We start from the raw sequence: 19,506 nt of genomic DNA on the forward strand, positions 1-19,506 counted from the left end.
CGGCATCTTTGGTTTGTGTTGTTTATTTTATAATGGGGATGGGAGAAGGGAATGAGTGGGATACTCCTCTGGCTCAACTCCTTGGCTTAACTCCTTGGTTAACTCAGAAGATACAGGACTGTAATGATCCTTGGCTCTTGACACTCTGTCTAGCTCAAAAGTCGTGTGCATGATTCCCTCCAGCCCTTCACTGACTGAGGTAGCTCCTTGTAACTGCTTGTACTGCTGCAACTCTTAACACTGCACACTTGACTCTTCAGGGCCCAACCGCTGGCGCCCCCTCTACACTTCCAGGGTCCTCTCACTAGGCAACCCCCTTTACACTTCAAGGTCCTTTCACTAGGCAAACTCCTTTACACTTGCAGGCTCTAGGATCCCTGGGACCTTCACCGGAGTGGTCCACTCTACACTAGGCAGAACCCAGGGGCAGTTCACAGTACTCACCACCTTGGAAGGCTTTCCTGGAACTGAACCCCTCTTTTTCTCCACTGGTCCTCGGCACACCAGATCCTCTCTGCAGCTCAGCTCCTGACAGGCGGAGAGACAGCCGTACTCTCCCTCCTGGGACTCTGCTTCCCACCAAAGATGCTGCGTCATGCGCTCCCCTCAGACTTATACCCCCTCCCAGAATCCTCTGCGGCATAATCTGCCTTCTGGAGTAGATGCGAGCTCAAATGGGACATTGAGTAGATTTCCTCCACTGCCCAATGAGAATCCTCTCACAGAGCCAGTGGGGAGACTCCCCTTTCAGTAACCACACCTGGGAGACATGACAGCCCAGCTGAAATCATGGCCCTGCTGTTAGGCAGCCAAGGCCCATTATATTTTTACCTAGCACCTACCTGTAGGGTGCTACATGTACATAGAAAAAGTCTTAGATCTTTGAGTTCAGCTCACAAAAAATGGCAGCAAAAACAAGTGTTGTGTTTATAATTTTGTTCACTGTATATTTAAAAAATGTCCTTTCTTAGATAGGGTTAAAGGTGTAGAAGCTGGGCTTCTTGCATTCTTGGTAATGAGGACAGACTTGGGACAGGCTTAAAGTTTAAGATTGCACTTACATTGCGAAAGTTATGTGTCGGGCGTGTAGCAAACAAGGTGTGCAACTGCATCCAAACAACACAGAAAAAGCCACTCAGGTGAGGCAAACACCCAGGTGCTAGTTGGATCCGTCGTCCAATAATGAGATATTCAAAGAAGCTTGACCGCACTCAAATGTAAATAAACTTGGAGTGTTTATTCCCATAAAATGAAAACAACAGTGAATCACACAGACATGGACATGTATGACGCGTTTCACAACTCTATGGGTCACTTACTCATTCATCATGAGTAAGCGACCCATAGAGTCGTGAAACGTGTCAACCATGTCCATGTCTGTGTGATGCACTGTTGTTTTCGTTTTATGGGAATAAACACTCAGAGTTTATTTACTTTTATGTGCGGTCAAGCTTCTTTGAATATCTCATTATTATGCAACTGCATCCTCTAGGTGTACCAAGATGGCCGCGGGTCACGTGATTTCCCCCGTACGCGTTACGTCCTGTGTAGGCGGCACTTCATCAGTGGGGATAGGGAAACACAAACGGACTACACCTAAAGGATGCAGTTGTACACCCTGTTTGCTACACGCGCGAGACATACCTTTCGCAATGTAAGTGCTATATTAAACTTCAATAAAAATTTTGAAATATACGAAGAGCACTAGATGTCTGCTTCCTCTCTCCCCACATGCTTGTATTGCGGATGAGGTCAGGTTTGGCCATCCAAGAAGGGAGTTAAATGAGGACTGAAGCTGCCTGATTTATATCCATTTATGCCGTTTGACCCTGCAGGGTCTGGGTCTGGAGGTGAGAGGCAGAAAAAGCCTTGGTGATGGGATTATAGCTGCATACAAGAAGTCATCATATTTATTGATATCAGCACTCTGGTCCTTGATCTTTTCACTCACTGAGGAATCCTCCACACTCCTATGCTTTGGGCTTTTTTCATGTTGGAACTTTTTCAAAGCTTCAGTTTATCATCTAGTGCAGTGGTCCTCAACTCCGGTCCTCAGGGCCCACTAACAGGCCAGATTTTAAGTATTACCTTGGGGAGATGCAGACTAGAGTACTGCAATCACTGAGCAGCAAATGATATCACCTGGGATGTATTTCAGTTATCTTGCAAATCTGGCCTGTTAGTGGGCCCTGTAGGCCAGAGTTGAGGACCACTGATCTAGTGGACTTGATTTTATACATATTTCAATTACAAATTTTTTTGCATATACGTATTATTAGTTTATCCCGTGAATTATGCAATGTTTCTATTTCTATCATGATTGCGCTGCACTTTCTTTTATATACAGATAGGGTAAAAAGTGCTTAACCTTGTTTTTGCCCCGGAGAGGGAAGAGGCCCTCTAGAAACAAAAAAAATGAAGAAAGAAATAGGAGAACGCCTCTGAGTGTAGTATTTAATAATCCAAGGTACATGGCACATTTAAAAACTCACATTAGGTAGGAGGAATAAGGTGAAGCTCTTTGTGGATGAGGCTGCTTCAGCGGCAGGGAGAAAACCAGCATTAGAGTTCTGTGATATGAATGTGCCTTCTATCTCCGTCCAGCATGGTATCTTCAGCGGGGAGACAGGCTGCTTCCGGCTCTCAGCTGTGCAGTCCACTTGTGGAGGCACAGCGCCGGCTGGCGTATGACATCACCACAGAGCCAGAGTACACAACGCGTTTCCGAGCATGCGTGAGCCTCTCACTGAGCATGCGCGCTCCTTTATCAAGTGTGGCCGGAATGTAAGAGGGGCAAAGTTTATATGCACAGGTACAGGACTGACGTTAAGTGTCACATAATTAAAAACACATGTTCAAGAACAAGGATCAAGAAACAGGATGGGATAAGGATGGAAATGGAAATAATAAAGGAAAAAATATTAAAAATAAATCTAAGGATTAATAAATGAGAAAAAATAAGTTAAATTGATACAATGGATAATTAAAAGTTTAAGTACATGAGAGAATGAAAATAAAAATTTAAAATAAAATAAATATAAAAAAATAAATAAAGATAAAAAAGTGAAGAAATTATATATGAACTGAAAAAATATATATTATATGAAAGGAAATATATAAATTTAAGGGAAATAATAATAAGAAATAATACAAATAATAACCAAAAAATGAAAATAAAAATAAACAAAAATGTAAATAAAAAAATGTAAACAAAAATAGAAATAAAAATAAAAAAAATCAAACTAAAAATAAAATTTAAAATAAAAATAAAATAATACTAATAAAAATGCCTTAGCCCTAGTGTGGATCACTGACTCTTTAGAGTCTACCATTGACTCCTTGAACTAACCAGGGTTTATTTATATTTATATTTAATTGCATTTCAATTGAACTTTAATTAATTTTACCAGTTATTATTATATTTACCTGAGCGCCGGCTGTCTGTGTATATACTAGAAAAAAAAAAAAAGGATTTCGACTCTAGGGCAGGGATCCTCAAACTACGGCCCTCCAACTGTTGCGGAACTACACATCCCATGAGGCATTGTAAAACTCTGACATTCACAGACATGACTAGGCATGATGGGAATTGTAGTTCTTGAACAACTGGAGGGCCATAGTTTGAAGACCCCTGTTCTAGGGAACAGCTCCATCAATATTGTATCTTTATGTTTCATACAAATATGTCTTTTTAGGTCATGGATCCTACAGAATCCTACAAAGCTCTGGTTAAGAATATCAAAACCTTGAACTTTATTGATGAAGCCGTACCTTGTGATTTATTACTTTATGGAGATTCAGCCTTTCCAGTGATGGTGAATCCTTCGGGTCAAGTGCTGATCGCTGCATCACAGTATGGAAAGGGACGTCTGGTGGTGATGACACATGAAAATTATGTCACGAGTCCTAACTTCAACCAGTTCCTCGTTAATGCCATAGAGTGGCTTAAGCCCTCTGCCGACTCAGTAGTGGGAATCCATAAAAAATTTTCATCAGTGATTCAGATCCTCTCTAACAAAGGTCATGTGGTTGAACCCACCTTTGATTTCCAGGACCGATTCGGGGTTTATTGTATGGACGCCTATGATGACAGACAGTCAAATGAGCTCATTATGGCTTTAAAAGAGGGCAAAGGACTACTAATTGCAGGCCAAGCTTGGCACTGGATGATCAAAAACAAGGGTAAAAATGTTTTACTTGATTATCCTGGAAACAAAGTGACAAGTGTAGCTGGAATCCATTTCTTGAGTGACTACGGACAAAAAGGTGTATATGAGCCAACTCCACAAATCCCTACATCATCACTAATGGTGAAGTAAGTACCTTGACGTTGATAAAATGATGGATAGTAGACATGTGCAGTTTGTTTAGTTCCATATTGAAATTCAGACAAATTTTTCATTATTCGGAAATTCTGGTGTATCCAAATTTCCAAATTACAATAGTAACGATGTTAAAAAAATCCTAAATAATAAAGCAAAATTTTGGATGAAATTCTAAATTGAGTAGTTTTCAATCGAAATCGAATATTTTTTTAATTGTATTGGAATAGTTTTCGAATTTAAAGCATTTTCAAATTTGAATAGTTTTTGAATCGAATTGGAATTTCCAAAGAGAATAAATCAGAATAGAAAATAAAGGAATAAAATAGAGAACAATATAGAATAAAAAAATAATAGAATAGAAAATAAAATAATATATTATAATAGAGTAAAACAGAACAGAATACAAAATAAAAGAATAGAAAAAAAAAAACAATACAATAATGGGATAGAAGGGAAAATAAAAGAAAAGAATAGAAAAGAATACAGTAAAACGGAACAAAATAGAATAGAAAATAAAAGAACAGAATAAAATAGAATAGAAAATAAAGGAAAATTAATATAATAATATAATAGAATAACAAATTCAATAAAATAGAAAACAAATAAAACCATTGTATGCAAAATATAGGATTGATCCGCAGCATCACAGCAGAGACCTCCATCCCTGAAACTATATGCAAGAAAAAAGGGGGAGGTTGTGGGACTTTAATTGAGGTCAATGCTGTTTGAAAAAAATCCAACCAGAAGAAGATGATAAAAAAGAAATGATATAATGTATTTATTGCTACATGATGAAATTTCATCATGTAGCAATAAATAAATTATATCATTTCTTTTTTATCATCTTCTTCTGGTTGGATTTTTTCAAACAACAAATAAAACCATCCTCTGAAATTCAAATTTTAAATAGAATACATTTACAATTAGAAAACAATAGAAAAGAATAGAATAGAAATAAATATAATAGAAAAAAAAAAAAGAATTGAAAAGAATAGAATTAAAAAATATATAACCTTCTTATGAAATTCAAATTCCGAATACAATACATTGGATTATAAAATTAGACAATAAAGGGATAGAATAGAAAATAAAAGATTAGAATAGAAAATAAAAGAACAGAATATAATAGAATTGAAAATAAAGTAATAGAATAGAAAATAATAAATTAAAATAGAATAGACAATAGAATAGAATAGAACAAGATAAGTGTTGTCCAAAATTAGAATTTGGAATATAATAAACTTTAATTTGAATAGAATAGAAAATAATAGAATATAACAGAAAATAAAAGAATAGAATAGAATGGGGAAAAAACAATAGAATAGAAATAATATAACCATCTTCCCAAAATTCTAATTTGGAATAGAATAAATTGAATTTAGAATGGAATTCCATTCAAATGCAATTAAAATGGAATTTGATTCTAATTCAAATGCAAGTCAATTGGATTCAAATTCTCCGAATGCGGAAAATTTGAATCGATTCGAATAAACAAACCAAATTCCGAAAACGATTTTAAGAAGTTTAACTAAACGAATTTATGTGAATACTGAATCGATGTAATTACATGAACAGAACAAAGATGCCAATAACTGATAGTTAGAAAAGGCATTTAAAGTTAGCTTTCTCTTTATAATGAGGTTTCTCTTCTCTCTCTGCCATGGAGTTTGAAGGACTCACTGTATTGCCAGAGGCAACAGCCAGCAAGGCTGGGGACATCACCACTGAACCCTTCTCTATTCACCTCTATTTCATCTGTTGGACAGGCACATGCTGGAAGTCCTATTGTCTATTTAACCTTTCATGACAAAGCCAGCCATAAATGGATTGAAATTTGCCCGGTTCGCCAGGGACCACCTGAATTTCGGTCCATGTATAAGAGTGAGATTGAACAGAAGTTGATCTACCGAAAGTCTTCATGTACAGATTTTTTCCATTCGATCAACCCTGCAAGCTATATCCTAAAATGTATATTTACAGTAATTATTTTTTCAGACCACAAACTCGACATTTACAGAACAAAAAAAAGTGTTCTGTTTCTATTCCTTATTTAACCACTTTAAGAACGGAATATTTTCCCCCCTTAATGACCAGGCCCTATTTTGCGATTCGGCACTGCGTTACTTTGACGGACAATTGCACAGTCGTGCAACACTGTACCTAAACAACATATACGTCCTTTTTTTCTAATAAATAGAGCTTTCTTTTGGTGGTATTTGATCACCTGTGCGATTTTTATTTTTTGCGCTATAAAGAAAAAAAGAGCGACAATTTAAAAAAAAAAATACAATAATTTTTACATTCTGCTATATAATATAATATTTTCAAAAAAAAATAAAAAATAATTTTTTTTTTTAACATTTTAGGCCAATTTGTTTTCTGCTACATATTTTTGGTAAAAAAAAAAAAAATTGCAATAAGCGTATTTTGATTGGTTTGCACAAAAGTTATTGCGTCTATTAACTACGGGAAAGATTTATGTCATTTTTATTGTTTTACTAGTAATGGCGGCGATCTGCGATTTTTTTTTTTTTTGCAGGACTGCGACATTGCGGCGGACAGATTGGACCCCTAACTGACATTTTTGACACTTTTGGGGGTACCAGTGACATTACTACAGTAATCAGTGCTAAAAATATGCACTGTTACTGTAATAATGCCATTGGCAGGGAAGAGGTTAACCCTGTTGGTGATCAAGGGGTTAAATGTAAGCCTAGGGGAGTGATTCTATCTGTGGGAGGCGTGGCTTGTGAAATGATCAGAGACATGCGATCCTATATAGCAGGATCACATGGTCTCTGTGATCATTGCAGGGAGAAGTATGGACAGCTGTGTTTACATCAGCCGACCGTCCTTCTCTGTCAGCAGGGAGAGATTGAGAGTGTCAGGCGGCAATCGGAGCTGCCTGACACACGCGCCAGCTTCCCCGCTGACGAGCGGGGGCGGGAGCGCGCCGGTGGCGACGTGCGCTCGCCCCCTAGCTGCCTGCGCGAGCGACATAGAGCTACGTTGGTTTGCCCAGGAACAGCTGCCTGATGCAATAAATCTGCGGCGGGCAGTCTTAAAGCGGTTAAATAATTTAATTTAGTTAAATGTGTTAAATTAGTTTACTTAATTTTCAGAATTGTTTGGGTTTATTCATTTTCAAATTTGATTTAAACTTTCTGAATTCGGTTAAATTAAGTTAGATTTAACTGACTTAGAAAAATCTCAATCCAATTCAAATTGGCATTTAAATTCCAGTTTATTCCATTCAAATTTTGAATTTAGAAGGATGCTTATATTCTAATTTATTCTATTCTATTTTATTGTTTATTTCTATTTGATTATTTTCTATTCTATACTATCCTAGACTCTTCTTTTCTTTTCTATTCTGTTCTAATCTGTTCTATTCTAATTCAAATTTATTCTAATCAAATTTATTCTTATCAAATATTTCTGAACAAAGTTATTATCTTTTTAGTTTATTCCATTCTATTGTTTTTAATATTCTATTCTCTTATTTTCTATTCTTTTATTTTTTACTCTACTGTATTCTCTTGTTTTCTATTCTATTCTAATTGAATTCAAATTTATTCTATTTGGAATTCAAATTTCAGAAGATGGTTGTATTCTTTTTATTTATTCTATTCTATTGAATTATATTCTATTTTTTCTATTCTAATATGTTCTATTCCAATCTATCCTATTCCATTTCTAATTCATTCTGTTCAAAACTTTAATTTTGGAAGACAGTTATATTCTTTCCAATTTATTCTATTCCATTTCATTCTTCTCTATTGTTTTTTTTTATTCTATTCTTTTCTATTGTATTCTATTCTCTTATTTTCTATTCTATTCTTTTCTATTCAATTCTAACTGTTTTTATTTGAATTTTTTCTATTTGAATTTCAGAAGATGGTTATATTCTTTCTATTTTTTTCTATTCTATTTTTTTTTTCACAAAAAGGTGCTTTATTAAGGTAATTAAAGCATATGACAAAAGAGTAACAATTTTTTCTATTCTATTGAATCCTAGTCTATTTTGTTTTCTATTCTTTTCTATTCTATTATTTTCTATTCTATTATTTTCTATTCTAGTCTAATCTATTCTATTCAAATTCATTGTATTCTTTCTAATTTATTCTATTCTATTCTATTCTATGCTCTCTTTTTCTAATTTATTATTTTATATTCTATTAGAAATTCTAATTTGAATAGAAAAAAAAATAAAAAGAATATAACTATCTTCTTCATAAATTGAATTTTGTTCAATTTATTCATAAATAGCATTGAGGACGGGATCAGTTGCTCGATATCAGTTTTTGCAGATGACGCAAAATTAAGTAGGGAAATACCTTCACATCGTGAGGCAGAAATCTTACAGAATGAGCTCAACAAAATAACAGAGTGAGCAACTACATGGCAAATGAGGTTTAATGTGGAGAAGTGTAAGGTATTGCATTTGGAGACTAAAAACATAAACGCCCAATACACTTTAGGGGAGGGGGGAACCTCTGGGGGATTCAAAAATGGAGAAAGATCTGGAGGTCTTAGTAGAAGATAGACTTAGTAATAGCATGCAATGTCAAGCTGCAGCTGCCAAAGCCGGGAGAATTTTTGCATGCATAAGGAAGGGTATGTATTCCAGAGATAAAACTATAATCCTACCACTTTATAAAACTCTGGTCCGACCGCATCTGGAGTATTCTGTCCAGTTCTGGTCGCCAGTCCTCAGGAGGGATGTGTTGGAGCTGGAGAGAGTCCAGAGGAGAGCAACTGAACTAATTATGGGCTTGGAGGATCTTAATTCTGAAGAGCGCTTACAAGCGCTTGATTTATTCTCCCTGAAGAAGAGACGTCTGAGAGGGGACATGATAGCAGTTTACAAATACCTCAACGGTGATCTCAGCATAGAATAAAAACTATTCAGTCACAACGAATGCATGAGGACACGTAGCCATACAATGCGATTAGAAGAGAAGCGTTTTAGCCTCAGGCTGCGCAGGGTTTTTTTTACAGTCAGGGCTACAAGATTGTGGAATTCTCTGCCACAAATGGTGGTAACTGTGGGGGAGTATGGATACTTTTAAAAGAATCTTGGACGTACATCTCAAGGATCAGAACATTCAGGGCTATGTGAGATGATTGCGTCCACACACACCTACACAGGTTGAACTGGATGGACTATTGTCTTTATTCAGCCTCAACTACTATGTAACTATGAATTTGGTTATATTCTTTCTATTTTATTCTATTCTATTCTAATATACTGAATTATATTCTGTTGTTTTTTTTTTTCTATTCTATTCCATTCTAATTCAAATCCATTCTATTTAAAGTTTGAATTTTGGAAGACGGTTATATTAATTTGCTTTTATTCTATTCTATTGTAATCTATTCGTTTGTGACACTCAGTCTTTCAATTCCCCACACCCAGGAAACTTAAATTAAAACTAATAATTCCCACAGCAGCAAAACCCTCCAGGACAAGATAAATGACTTGCCTGGTATAATAAATTTCCAAAACAATAAAAATTGTGAGCTGTGCTATGACGTAAATAGTGATTAACAAAGGCACTTGAAAATTTTGCTAAAAAATAAAAATACTCCAATATGGTTGTACAACTTTTCGTATGGCTCATATATCATCAAAAACACACACACTATATTGTCAAAAGTATTGGGACGCCTGCCTTTACACACATGAACTTTAATAGCATCCCAGTCTTAGTACGTAGGGTTCAATATTGAGTTGGCCCACCCTTTACAGCTATAACAGCTTCAACTCTTCTGGGAAGGCTGTCCACAAGGTTTAGGAGTGTGTCCATGGGAATGTTTGACCATTCTTCCAGAAGCGCATTTGTGAGGTCAGGCACTGATGTGTGACGAGAAGGCCTGGTGGGCAGTCTCTGCTCTGATTCATTCCAAAGGTGTTCTATGGGGTTGAGGTCAGGTCTCTGCCAGTCAAGTTCCTCCACCCCAAACTCGCTCATCCATATCATTATAGACTTTGCTTGGTGCACTGGTGTGCAGTCATGTTGAAATAGGAAGGGGCCACCCCAAAACTGTTCCCACAAAGTTGGGAGCATGAAATTGTCCAAAATGTATTGGTATGCTGACGCCTTAAGTGTTCCCTTGACTGGAACTAAGGGGCCAAGCCCAATCCCTGAAAAACAACCCCACACCATAATCCCCCCAGTGACCAGTGCACAAAAAAAGTCCTGACCTCAACCCAATAAAACACCTTTGGGATGAATCAGAGCGGAGACTGCGAGCCAGGTCTTCTTGTCCAACATCAGTGCCTGACCTCACAAATGTGCTTCTGGAAGAATGGTCAAACTTTCCCATAGACACCATTCTAAAACCTTGTGGACAGCCTTCCCAAAAGAGTTGAAGCTGTTATAGCTGCAAAGGGTGGGCCAACTCAATATTGAACCCTACGGACTAAGACTGGGACGCCATTAAAGTTCATTTGAGTGTAAAGGCAGGTGTCCCAATACTTTTGGTAATATAGTGTATGAAGCGCACCCCTCTTAGGGGATGTAGATTAACTGGAATCCCCCACCCTGCATAGCCAGGCACACCGAATTTCCACAGTCACTCAGAGTCAAAGAACAGTCCGTGACATTTTTATTTTTTTTATTGAGGGTAATGAACGTTAATGGGGTATGGGCATTATGGCTTGCCCACTTGACTTTAAACAACAAATTTCAATGACACTTCTCCTATACGCAAACCTATATACAGGTTCTCCTCTTCCTCCAGCACACTCTTGCTTGCAGAAACTCAACTATGTCACACTGTTGTGGTTTTGTAGCAAAGGTTTATTACATGCAGGGACTCGTAGCCCCTATACTTGATTGGGTGATCCAGCTCACACATTTCCAGCACTTCCTCCCGTGGTCACTGATACTAGCACCACCTCTTCAGGCACTGCCAGTCAACCTGGCTGCAGCTGCCCCTTTCACTAGCCCCCCTGGCTAACTTCTTAACAGTCCTCCCAGACTGACACTTTCTCCACAGTCCTCCCAGACTCACAAACACTTACCAGCCCACCCAGTTGACTTCTCAGGAGATCTCCCAGACGTGCTGACCTGCTCCTGCTGTTCTTTCACTTGCTCCCGTACCTCCAGGAAAGGAATCCTTAATGTGTTGTAAAGGGTCCCTCCACCTCCACCTGAGCCCTAGGCCTGAGATCAACCCCCCCCCCCCAGACTAGGGGGCACCCTGCAAGAGCCTCCGACAGCCTCCTCAGCACTCCATCTTCCACTCGACTGCGCCTGCCAGCAAGACTCATGACAATTTATGAGGTGCCTATCTCCTTCCAGACCCTTTTTGCTGTGGATTGGTTGAGGACCTCAGAAATATGCCAAGCAGCTCCCCCTCGTCTCCACCCATTATATCTGTAAGCTTCCCCAAGTTTCCAGAAAACAGGGGGAGGCATCAGAGATGCTGATTACTGAGTCATCCAGCCTCCCTAAGTCACACAACCCTGACCCAAATTCCACACAGGCCTGACTCTCAGCCAAATCAATTTTCCTACACTAACAAACCTATTTACATCTAGCACACTAGCTAGCTGCTAGAGGGTGCTGCATATACAGTATGAACCTTTCTAGGTTATTAAAAGGTAAGATGAACAGTTGGTAACCAAGCCTGAAAAGAAAGCCAAGAAATAAGTCAAAGTAACTAAGCCTATTATATAACAATTAATATAATTTATGTGTTACTTATAGGCACGAGTGGGACCTTTCCAAGGATCTGAACCAGTTGTTTAACAGGCTCACTGAAGTACGTTTGCCAAAAAGTGGATCCCCATCCCATCTCATTGTTCATGGCCAGTTGGCCTTCCCTCTCACTCAAGATAATTCCCAAAAAACATATCTAGCAGCCGCTTACTATGGAAAAGGCAAGGTTGTTGTAGCAACCCATGAGCAGCAAATATGCCAATCCGGTCAAAAACAGTTGGTCAGCAACCTCATCTCCTGGCTGGATGCTGGAAGAAGAGGAAAGATTGGAGTAGATTGGAAATTGAGAGGAATTAAGAATTTCCTTGAGGGAGGTTTCGAAATTCAGCAGTCTGACTTTAACAAATCATTCAGTGTTTATTGCTGCACATCCTACAATGATAAAAATGCTGAGGACATGCTGGAGTTTGTTGCAGAAGGAGGAGGACTTCTTATTGCCGGGCAAGCTTGGCACTGGGCTTCTCAAAATCCTGGTAAAGATGCTCTTACAGATTTCCCTGGAAATAAAATTACTAACCAGTTTGGGATCACTATTGTGGGTACTGTAGCTAAACCATATGAGCTTTATATTCTGAATACTGAAGATCATTCAAAGGGCTATCAAAGCCGCAAGGCTCTTCACAAATTAAAGATTTTGATGGACACCAACCAGAAGATCGAAGAACCTTTGGCATCTTGGATGAGCAAACTATCAGAAGACAGTCTAACATTATTGGCAGTAAAAAAACAAGATAATCAGGCTTTTTATCAATATAAAGGAGCCCTTATCAATACACTGCTAAAACATGGACTGCCGCAAGTAGGTCCAGATCGGCCTGTTAAACGTGGAGGCAAGGAAGCCTTTTTAGTGCATATTGCAGCTGGGCTTCCTAATACATTGCCAAACTTTGAAGATATAGTAAGAAAACTTATTTCAGGAACAAGTCTTCCTGTGAGCCCTCCCCAGAACCTTCAGATCGATTGTACAAGTAAAGGTAAAGTATATTACTTAATTTTAAAGCTGTATTTTTCATTAAAAGGAATATGTTACATCTCTAAGGATCGGTTCACACCATGTGCATTGGGTTGTGTTGCTTAACCACTTAAGCCCCGGAAGATTTTGCTGTCTTACGTCCAGGCCACTTTTTGCGATTCGGCACTGTGCGACTTTAACTGACAATTGCACGGTCATGCAACGCCTTTTTTCCCACAAACAGAGCTTTCCTTTGGTGGTATTTGATCACCTCTGCGATTTTCATTTTTTGCGATATTAATTAAAAAAAAGCGACAATTTTGAAAAAATAACAATATTTTTCTACTTTGACAGTTAAAAAATATCCAATATATTCAAGTTTTGTCATATATTTAGGCCAAAATGTATTTAGCTACATGTCTTTGACAAAAAAATTCTCAATGAGCGTATTTTTAACCGCTTTAAGACCGGAAGATTTTACCCCATTCCTGATCAGGCTTTGCGATTCGGCACTGCGTTACTTTAATGGACAATTGTGCGGTCGTGCGATGCTGTACCCAAATGTCCTTTTTTTTACCCATAAATAGAGCTTTCTTTTGGTGGTATTTGATCACCTGTGCGATTTTTACTTTTTGCGCTATAAACAAAAAAAGAGCAACAATTTTGAAAAAAAATAACAATATTTTTCAAATTTTTTTATATGAAATTCCCCCCCAAAAAAATGTAAAAATCAAAAATTTTTAACATTTTAGGCCAATTTGTTTTCTGCTACATATTTTTGGTAAAAAAAAATTTCAATAAGTGTATTTTGATTGGTTTGCGCAAAAGTTATCGCAGCTACCAACTACGGGAAATTTATGTCATTTTTATTGTTTTTTTTTTAACTAGTAATGGCGGCGATCTGCGATTTTTTTTGCGGGACTGCGACATTGCGGCGGACAGATCGGACCCTTGACTGACATTTTTGACACTTTTGGGGGTACCAGTGACATTACTGCAGTAATTAGTGCTATACATATGCACTGTTACTGTAAAAATGACACTGGCAGGGAAGGGGTTAACTTTTATTGGTGATCAAGGGGTTAATGTATGCCTGGCGCTTACTAACGTGTGTGGGGGGAGGGGACTAAGTGACACAGGGACAGATCGGATGTTCAGCTATGCTGAATCCTGCAATCTGACCCTGCCTGTCACTTAGAAGATCCGCCCGCTTTGTTTTCACAAGCGGGCGGATCTCCACACTCAATCCCCGACAATCGGGGAAGAGCGGCGGTGATCACCGCCTCTCCTCCCCTGGCCCGACTCCCGCTGTAAATGAAAACAGCGGGAGCGAGTCTCTGGTGGCGCGAGCGCGCCGCCCACAGGGGGAGGAGTCCACGTATGTCTACGTCGCTGGACGATATCGAGCTACTTTGCCGCAGTACGGTCAACGTGACCGGTCGGCAAGTGGTTAAAGTGTTACTAAACCCAGGAGCCTAAATCATTGGTTTTTCACTATGAAAATCTTCACTTTTCACTACAAGTCTACTTTAAAGGTATAAACCCATCAGCCTGGAGCACCCTCATTTTTTTAATCTGTGCTTTACCAATATTTTAATCAATATTCAATATATGAACTCAAAATATAACTAAGTCCATTTGTTTCAGGAAAAATGGCATGGCAGAGTACAGGACTGTATATCCCACCTGGAAAGACATCCACATTGATTTTTCCAGAATCTGCTATCAACATTGGCTTAAAGGTAACTCAGATTTAGTAAATATGTAAAGGTTCCCATGTGTCCCAGCTTGTAGGAGTCTGAGGGAAGACGTATGGAAGTCTGTTTCTTTTCTAGCCACCAATTGGGATTTACCTTGCATTTTCCAAACTGCTCTTACAATAGGAAAAGGACATGGTGGTTGATTGGTGGGGAATTTAAATCATGTCATAGCTTTATACTCAAGACTTTAATAAAAATCGAATGACTATGGTAAGTATCCAAATGCCTAGATTGAGTGCTTATGGAGGATAAAGGGATCAGACAGGCAGGAAAACATTGCAACATTGCAATTGGTTCCCCTTGGATTGCTCAATGCTGGGACTGTTTCTTCCTTTGCCTTGAAGCCAAACTGAACTTTCAGTTTAAAGGGTTAGTTCACGTTTAGAAACTGCCTGTGCAGGTGTATGGGGGCATCTGTTGATGAGAACAAACTGTGCAGTTTTTACTAACGTTACAGTCCGGTCCATAAATATTGGGACATCAACACAATTCTAATCATTTTGGCTCTATACACCACCACAATGGATTTGAAATGAAACAAAAAAGATGTGCTTTAACTGCAGACTTTCAGCTTTGATTTGAGGGTATTTACATCCAAATCAAGTGAAAGGTGTAGGAATTACAACAGTTTTTATATGTGCTTCCCACTTTTTAAGGGACCAAAGGTAATGGGACAATTGGCTGCTCCTAAGTTGTTCCATGGCCAGGTGTGTGTTATTCCCTCATTATTCCATTTACGAGGAGCAGATAAAAGGGTCCAGAGTTTATTTCAAGTGTGCTATTTGCATTTGGAATCTGTTGCTGTCAACTCTCAATATGAGATCCAAAGAGCTGTCACTATCAGTGAAGCAAGCCATCATTAGGCTGAAAAAGCAAAAAACAATCAGAGAGATAGCAAAAACATTAGGTGTGGCCAAATCAACTGTTTGGAACATCCTTAAAAAGAAAGAACGCACCGGTGAGCTCAGCAACATCAAAAGACCCGGAAGACCATGGAAAACAACTGTGGTGGATGACCGAAGAATTCTTTCCCTGGTGAAGAAAACACCCTTCACAACAGTTGGCCAGATCAAGATCACTCTCCAGGAGGTAGGTGTATGTGTGTCAAAGTCAACAATCAAGAGAAGACTTCACCAGAGTGAATACAAAGGGTTCACCCCAAGATGTAAACCATTGGTGAGCCTCAAAAACAGGAAGACCAGATTAGAGTTTGACATCTAAAAAGGCCTTCAGAGTTCTGGAACAACATCCTATGGACAGATGAGACCAAGATCAACTTGTACCAGAGTGATGGGAAGAGAAGAGTATGGAGCAGGAAAGGAACTGCTCATGATCCAAAGCATACCACCTCATCAGTGAAGCATGGTGGTGGTAGTGTCATGGCGTGGGCATGTATGGCTGCCAATGGAACTGGTTCTCTTGTATTTATTGATGATGTGACTGCTGACAAAAGCAGCAGGATGAATTCTGAAGTGTTTCGGGCAATATTATCTGCTCATATTCAGCCAAATGCTTCAGAACTCATTGGACGGCGCTTCACAGTGCAGATGGACAATGACCCGAAGCATACTGCGAAAGCAACCAAAGAGTTTTATAAGGGAAAGAAGTGGAATGTTATGCAATGGCCAAGTCAATCACCTGACCTGAATCCGATTGAGCATGCATTTCACTTGCTGAAGACAAAACTGAAGGGAAAATGCCCCAAAAACAAGCAGGAACTGAAGACAGTTGCAGTAGAGGCCTGGCAGAGCATCACCAGGGATGAAACCCAGCGTCTGGTGAAGTCTATGCGTTCCAGACTTCAGGCTGTAATTGACTGCAAAGGATTTGCAACCAAGTATTAAAAAGTGAAAGTTTGATTTATGATTGTTAATCTGTCCCATTACTTTTGGTCCCTTAAAAAGTGTGAGGCACATATACAAACTGTTGTAATTCCTACACCGTACACCTGATTTGGAGGTAAATACCCTCGGATTAAAGCTGAAAATCTGCAGTTAAAGCACATCTTGTTTGTTTCATTTCAAATCCATTGTGATGGTGTATAGAGCCAAAAAGATTAGAATTGTGTCGATGTCCCAATATTTATGGACCTGACTGTATATAATACATAGTGACATAGTTAATCAGGTTGAGAAAATACACAAGTTTATCTGGCTCAACCAATAAAAAAACAAAATACTGAATGTAGCACCCTCCGAGGTAGGTGCTAGTGACAGAGTATAGTTTTTGGCTCTGTCTACTTACTAGAGGGGCTGCAGGCAAATCTATATTGCTCTTTGCTTACCAGAGGGCAGGATCTGTTATTGAGGTCTGCTCATTGTTCTCAGTATGTGATTCATTGGGTCTAGAGAGTGTTTCACACTGGTCCAATAGGGAGGCATGCTGGACAGTAGGAGGAAACCTGACAAATGAATGCATAGGCTTTGATACAGTCCTGGTGATTGGCAGTGGCAAATCACCTCAGTGCATTCTGGGATACTGTATACAAGCCAGGAGCACATGTGCTGCGGGGTCTTTGGCTGGAGAGAAGAGTCCCGAAGGGAAGGGGGTGGCTGCCTCCTCCTCTGTACTAGTGGAACATGGTAACAGGAGGTCTTCCTGAGGGCCAGAGGAACAGAGCCGAACCCAGAGGTCCAGGAGAGCTGACTGGAGAGGAGACACTGGAGACCCTGGAAAAACATTATCATGAGTACAGGGGCTTGTGTCAAGGGGCCTGACCTGAGGGGGGCCACCCCAGGAGTAGGATAGTCAGTGGACCGGTTCGGCAGTCAAGAGAGAGGATACTGAGGAGAGTGTCTTGAAGTTAACATATAGTTCATCAAGTTGACTTAAGAAAGAGACTCAAAACTAAATTCACCTCAGTGGCAGGGTGAATTAACAGCCTGGCTGTATCTAAAGATAGAGGTCCTCCAATGTTGTGGATAGTTAATTCGGAGTATCCCACTATTCCCTTCTTCCATCCCTAATTTCTAATAAAACACAAAAACAACCACATACCCCTGGACTGGTTACTGAAGCGAGCCGAGAAGGACAGAGAGAGACTGTGCATTTCAAGGTTGTTAATGGTAACTCAGGGGGACCCGAAAATTTGAAATCTGGTAGTCCTCAAGGAGGCAGTGCTACATTAATACTCTTGCTATAGGTGTAGGCCATTTACAAACCTCCTGAAGCCTGGATGAGAAACTCCCAAAGAGGGCATCATCCCATCCTGTCTTGTTGCTAAGATGGTCCCAGGTGCATCAAAACATGTGTTGTGCAAAGCCGTTCGGTTTATTTTATAAATCAGCCATAGCCAGAGTAGAGTCAGGGGAAGGAGCACAGTTCCTCTAACAAAATTGTTTATATTTATTCACATTATTAACCACTTGCCGGCTGCCCCACGCAGATTTACTGCGGCAGGGCGGCCAAGGTGTGTATAATCACGTAGATCTATGTAATTATGTGCACGTGGTCTTGGCGGCACGCTCGCGCCGCCGAAGCCTATTTCCTGCGATCTTCGGGGAACTGACAGGAGAGCCTCCTGCCTATGTAAACAAAGCAGGCGGCTCTCCTGTCAGACAGGCACAGTGAGATCGTGTTTCTCAGGAAAGCTGAAACACCATTCTCTGTGTGCCTTTCACAGAGCCCCCCCCCCCCCCTCCACAGTCAGTAAGCACAATTAGGCTTACATTTAACCCTTTGATCACCCCCAGTATTAACCCCTTCCCTGCCAGTGTAATTTATACAGTAACCGTGCATATTATTTAGCACTGATCACTGTACTGGTGTCACTGGTCCCCAAAAAGTATCACAAAGTGTCAGATCTGTCCGCCGCAATGTCACAGTCCCGCTAAAAATCGCTGATCGCCGCCATTACTAATAAAAACAAAAAAAATTTAAAGAAAGTCCAAAAATCTATCCCGTAGTTTGGAAATGCGTTTGCGCAAACCAATTAATATATGCATTTTAGGATTTTTTTTTACCAAAAATATGTAGCAAAATACAAATAAACTGATAAAAAAAATTAGATTTTTTTAATGGGAATGTTTTATAGCAGAAAGTAAAAAAATGTGTTTTTTTCAAAATTGCAGCTTTTTTTGTTTCTATTGCAAAATCTAAAAATCGCACAGGTGATCAAATACCACCAAAAGATATCTCTATTTGTGGGGAAAAAAAGGACATCCATTTTATTTGGGTACAGCGTCGCACGACCGCGCAATTGTCACAGTAACGCAGCGACGAATCGCAAAAAATGGCCTGGTCATTAAGGAGGTAAAACCTTCCGGAGCTGAAGTGGTTAAAGTATATGTAAACCCTAAGTAAGAACTTCTTTTGTTGCTCCCTTTTGGTCTTTTAACTATGTCACTTAATGTGGTTTTTTTTTTTATGCCAGTTTGATGAGGGAAAAATGCCTATCGATCCTGGCAGAAATTTTTCGAACTGACGTTCTGTGCTCTTTGCCTGACCTGCAGATGTATAAAGTACTTGAAACCCATACTTGAGTAAAAAGTGCTCGAAAAAGTGACTTGAGTAGAAGTGGAAGTGCTCGATCAAAAAGTGACTTGAGTAGAAGTACTAAAGTATTCAACATTTTTTGTACTTAAGTATTACAAATAGTTTTTTTTTTTTAATTTGCTACTCAAGTACTGAAAGTAAAAGTACCAGTAGTTTTGAAAAAAAAATTGCTACTCAAGTACTGAAAGTAAAAGTACAAGTACTGTGTTATGTAGTTATTAAAGAAAGAAGTCAAAAGTTTGAAC

The 19,506-nt window shown here is 39.1% G+C and overlaps 1 protein-coding gene across 1 annotated transcript in view; it reads left to right on the forward strand.

Moving 5' to 3' along the window:
- Nucleotides 1-19,506, forward strand: part of LOC309559326 (TRPM8 channel-associated factor homolog) — a 75,869-nt gene that overhangs the window by 14,790 nt on the left and 41,573 nt on the right. Inside the window, exons 2-4 of the mRNA XM_082262555.1 lie at nt 3,696-4,315; nt 12,044-13,029; nt 14,655-14,749. Coding sequence (XP_082118681.1) covers nt 3,699-4,315; nt 12,044-13,029; nt 14,655-14,749 — 1,698 coding nt within the window. The 5' untranslated portion in view covers nt 3,696-3,698. The remainder of the gene's footprint in view (nt 1-3,695; nt 4,316-12,043; nt 13,030-14,654; nt 14,750-19,506) is intronic.

Source organism: Pelophylax lessonae (assembly GCF_965119305.1).
Source record: "Pelophylax lessonae genome assembly, chromosome: 7".
NCBI lineage: Eukaryota > Metazoa > Chordata > Amphibia > Anura > Ranidae > Pelophylax > Pelophylax lessonae.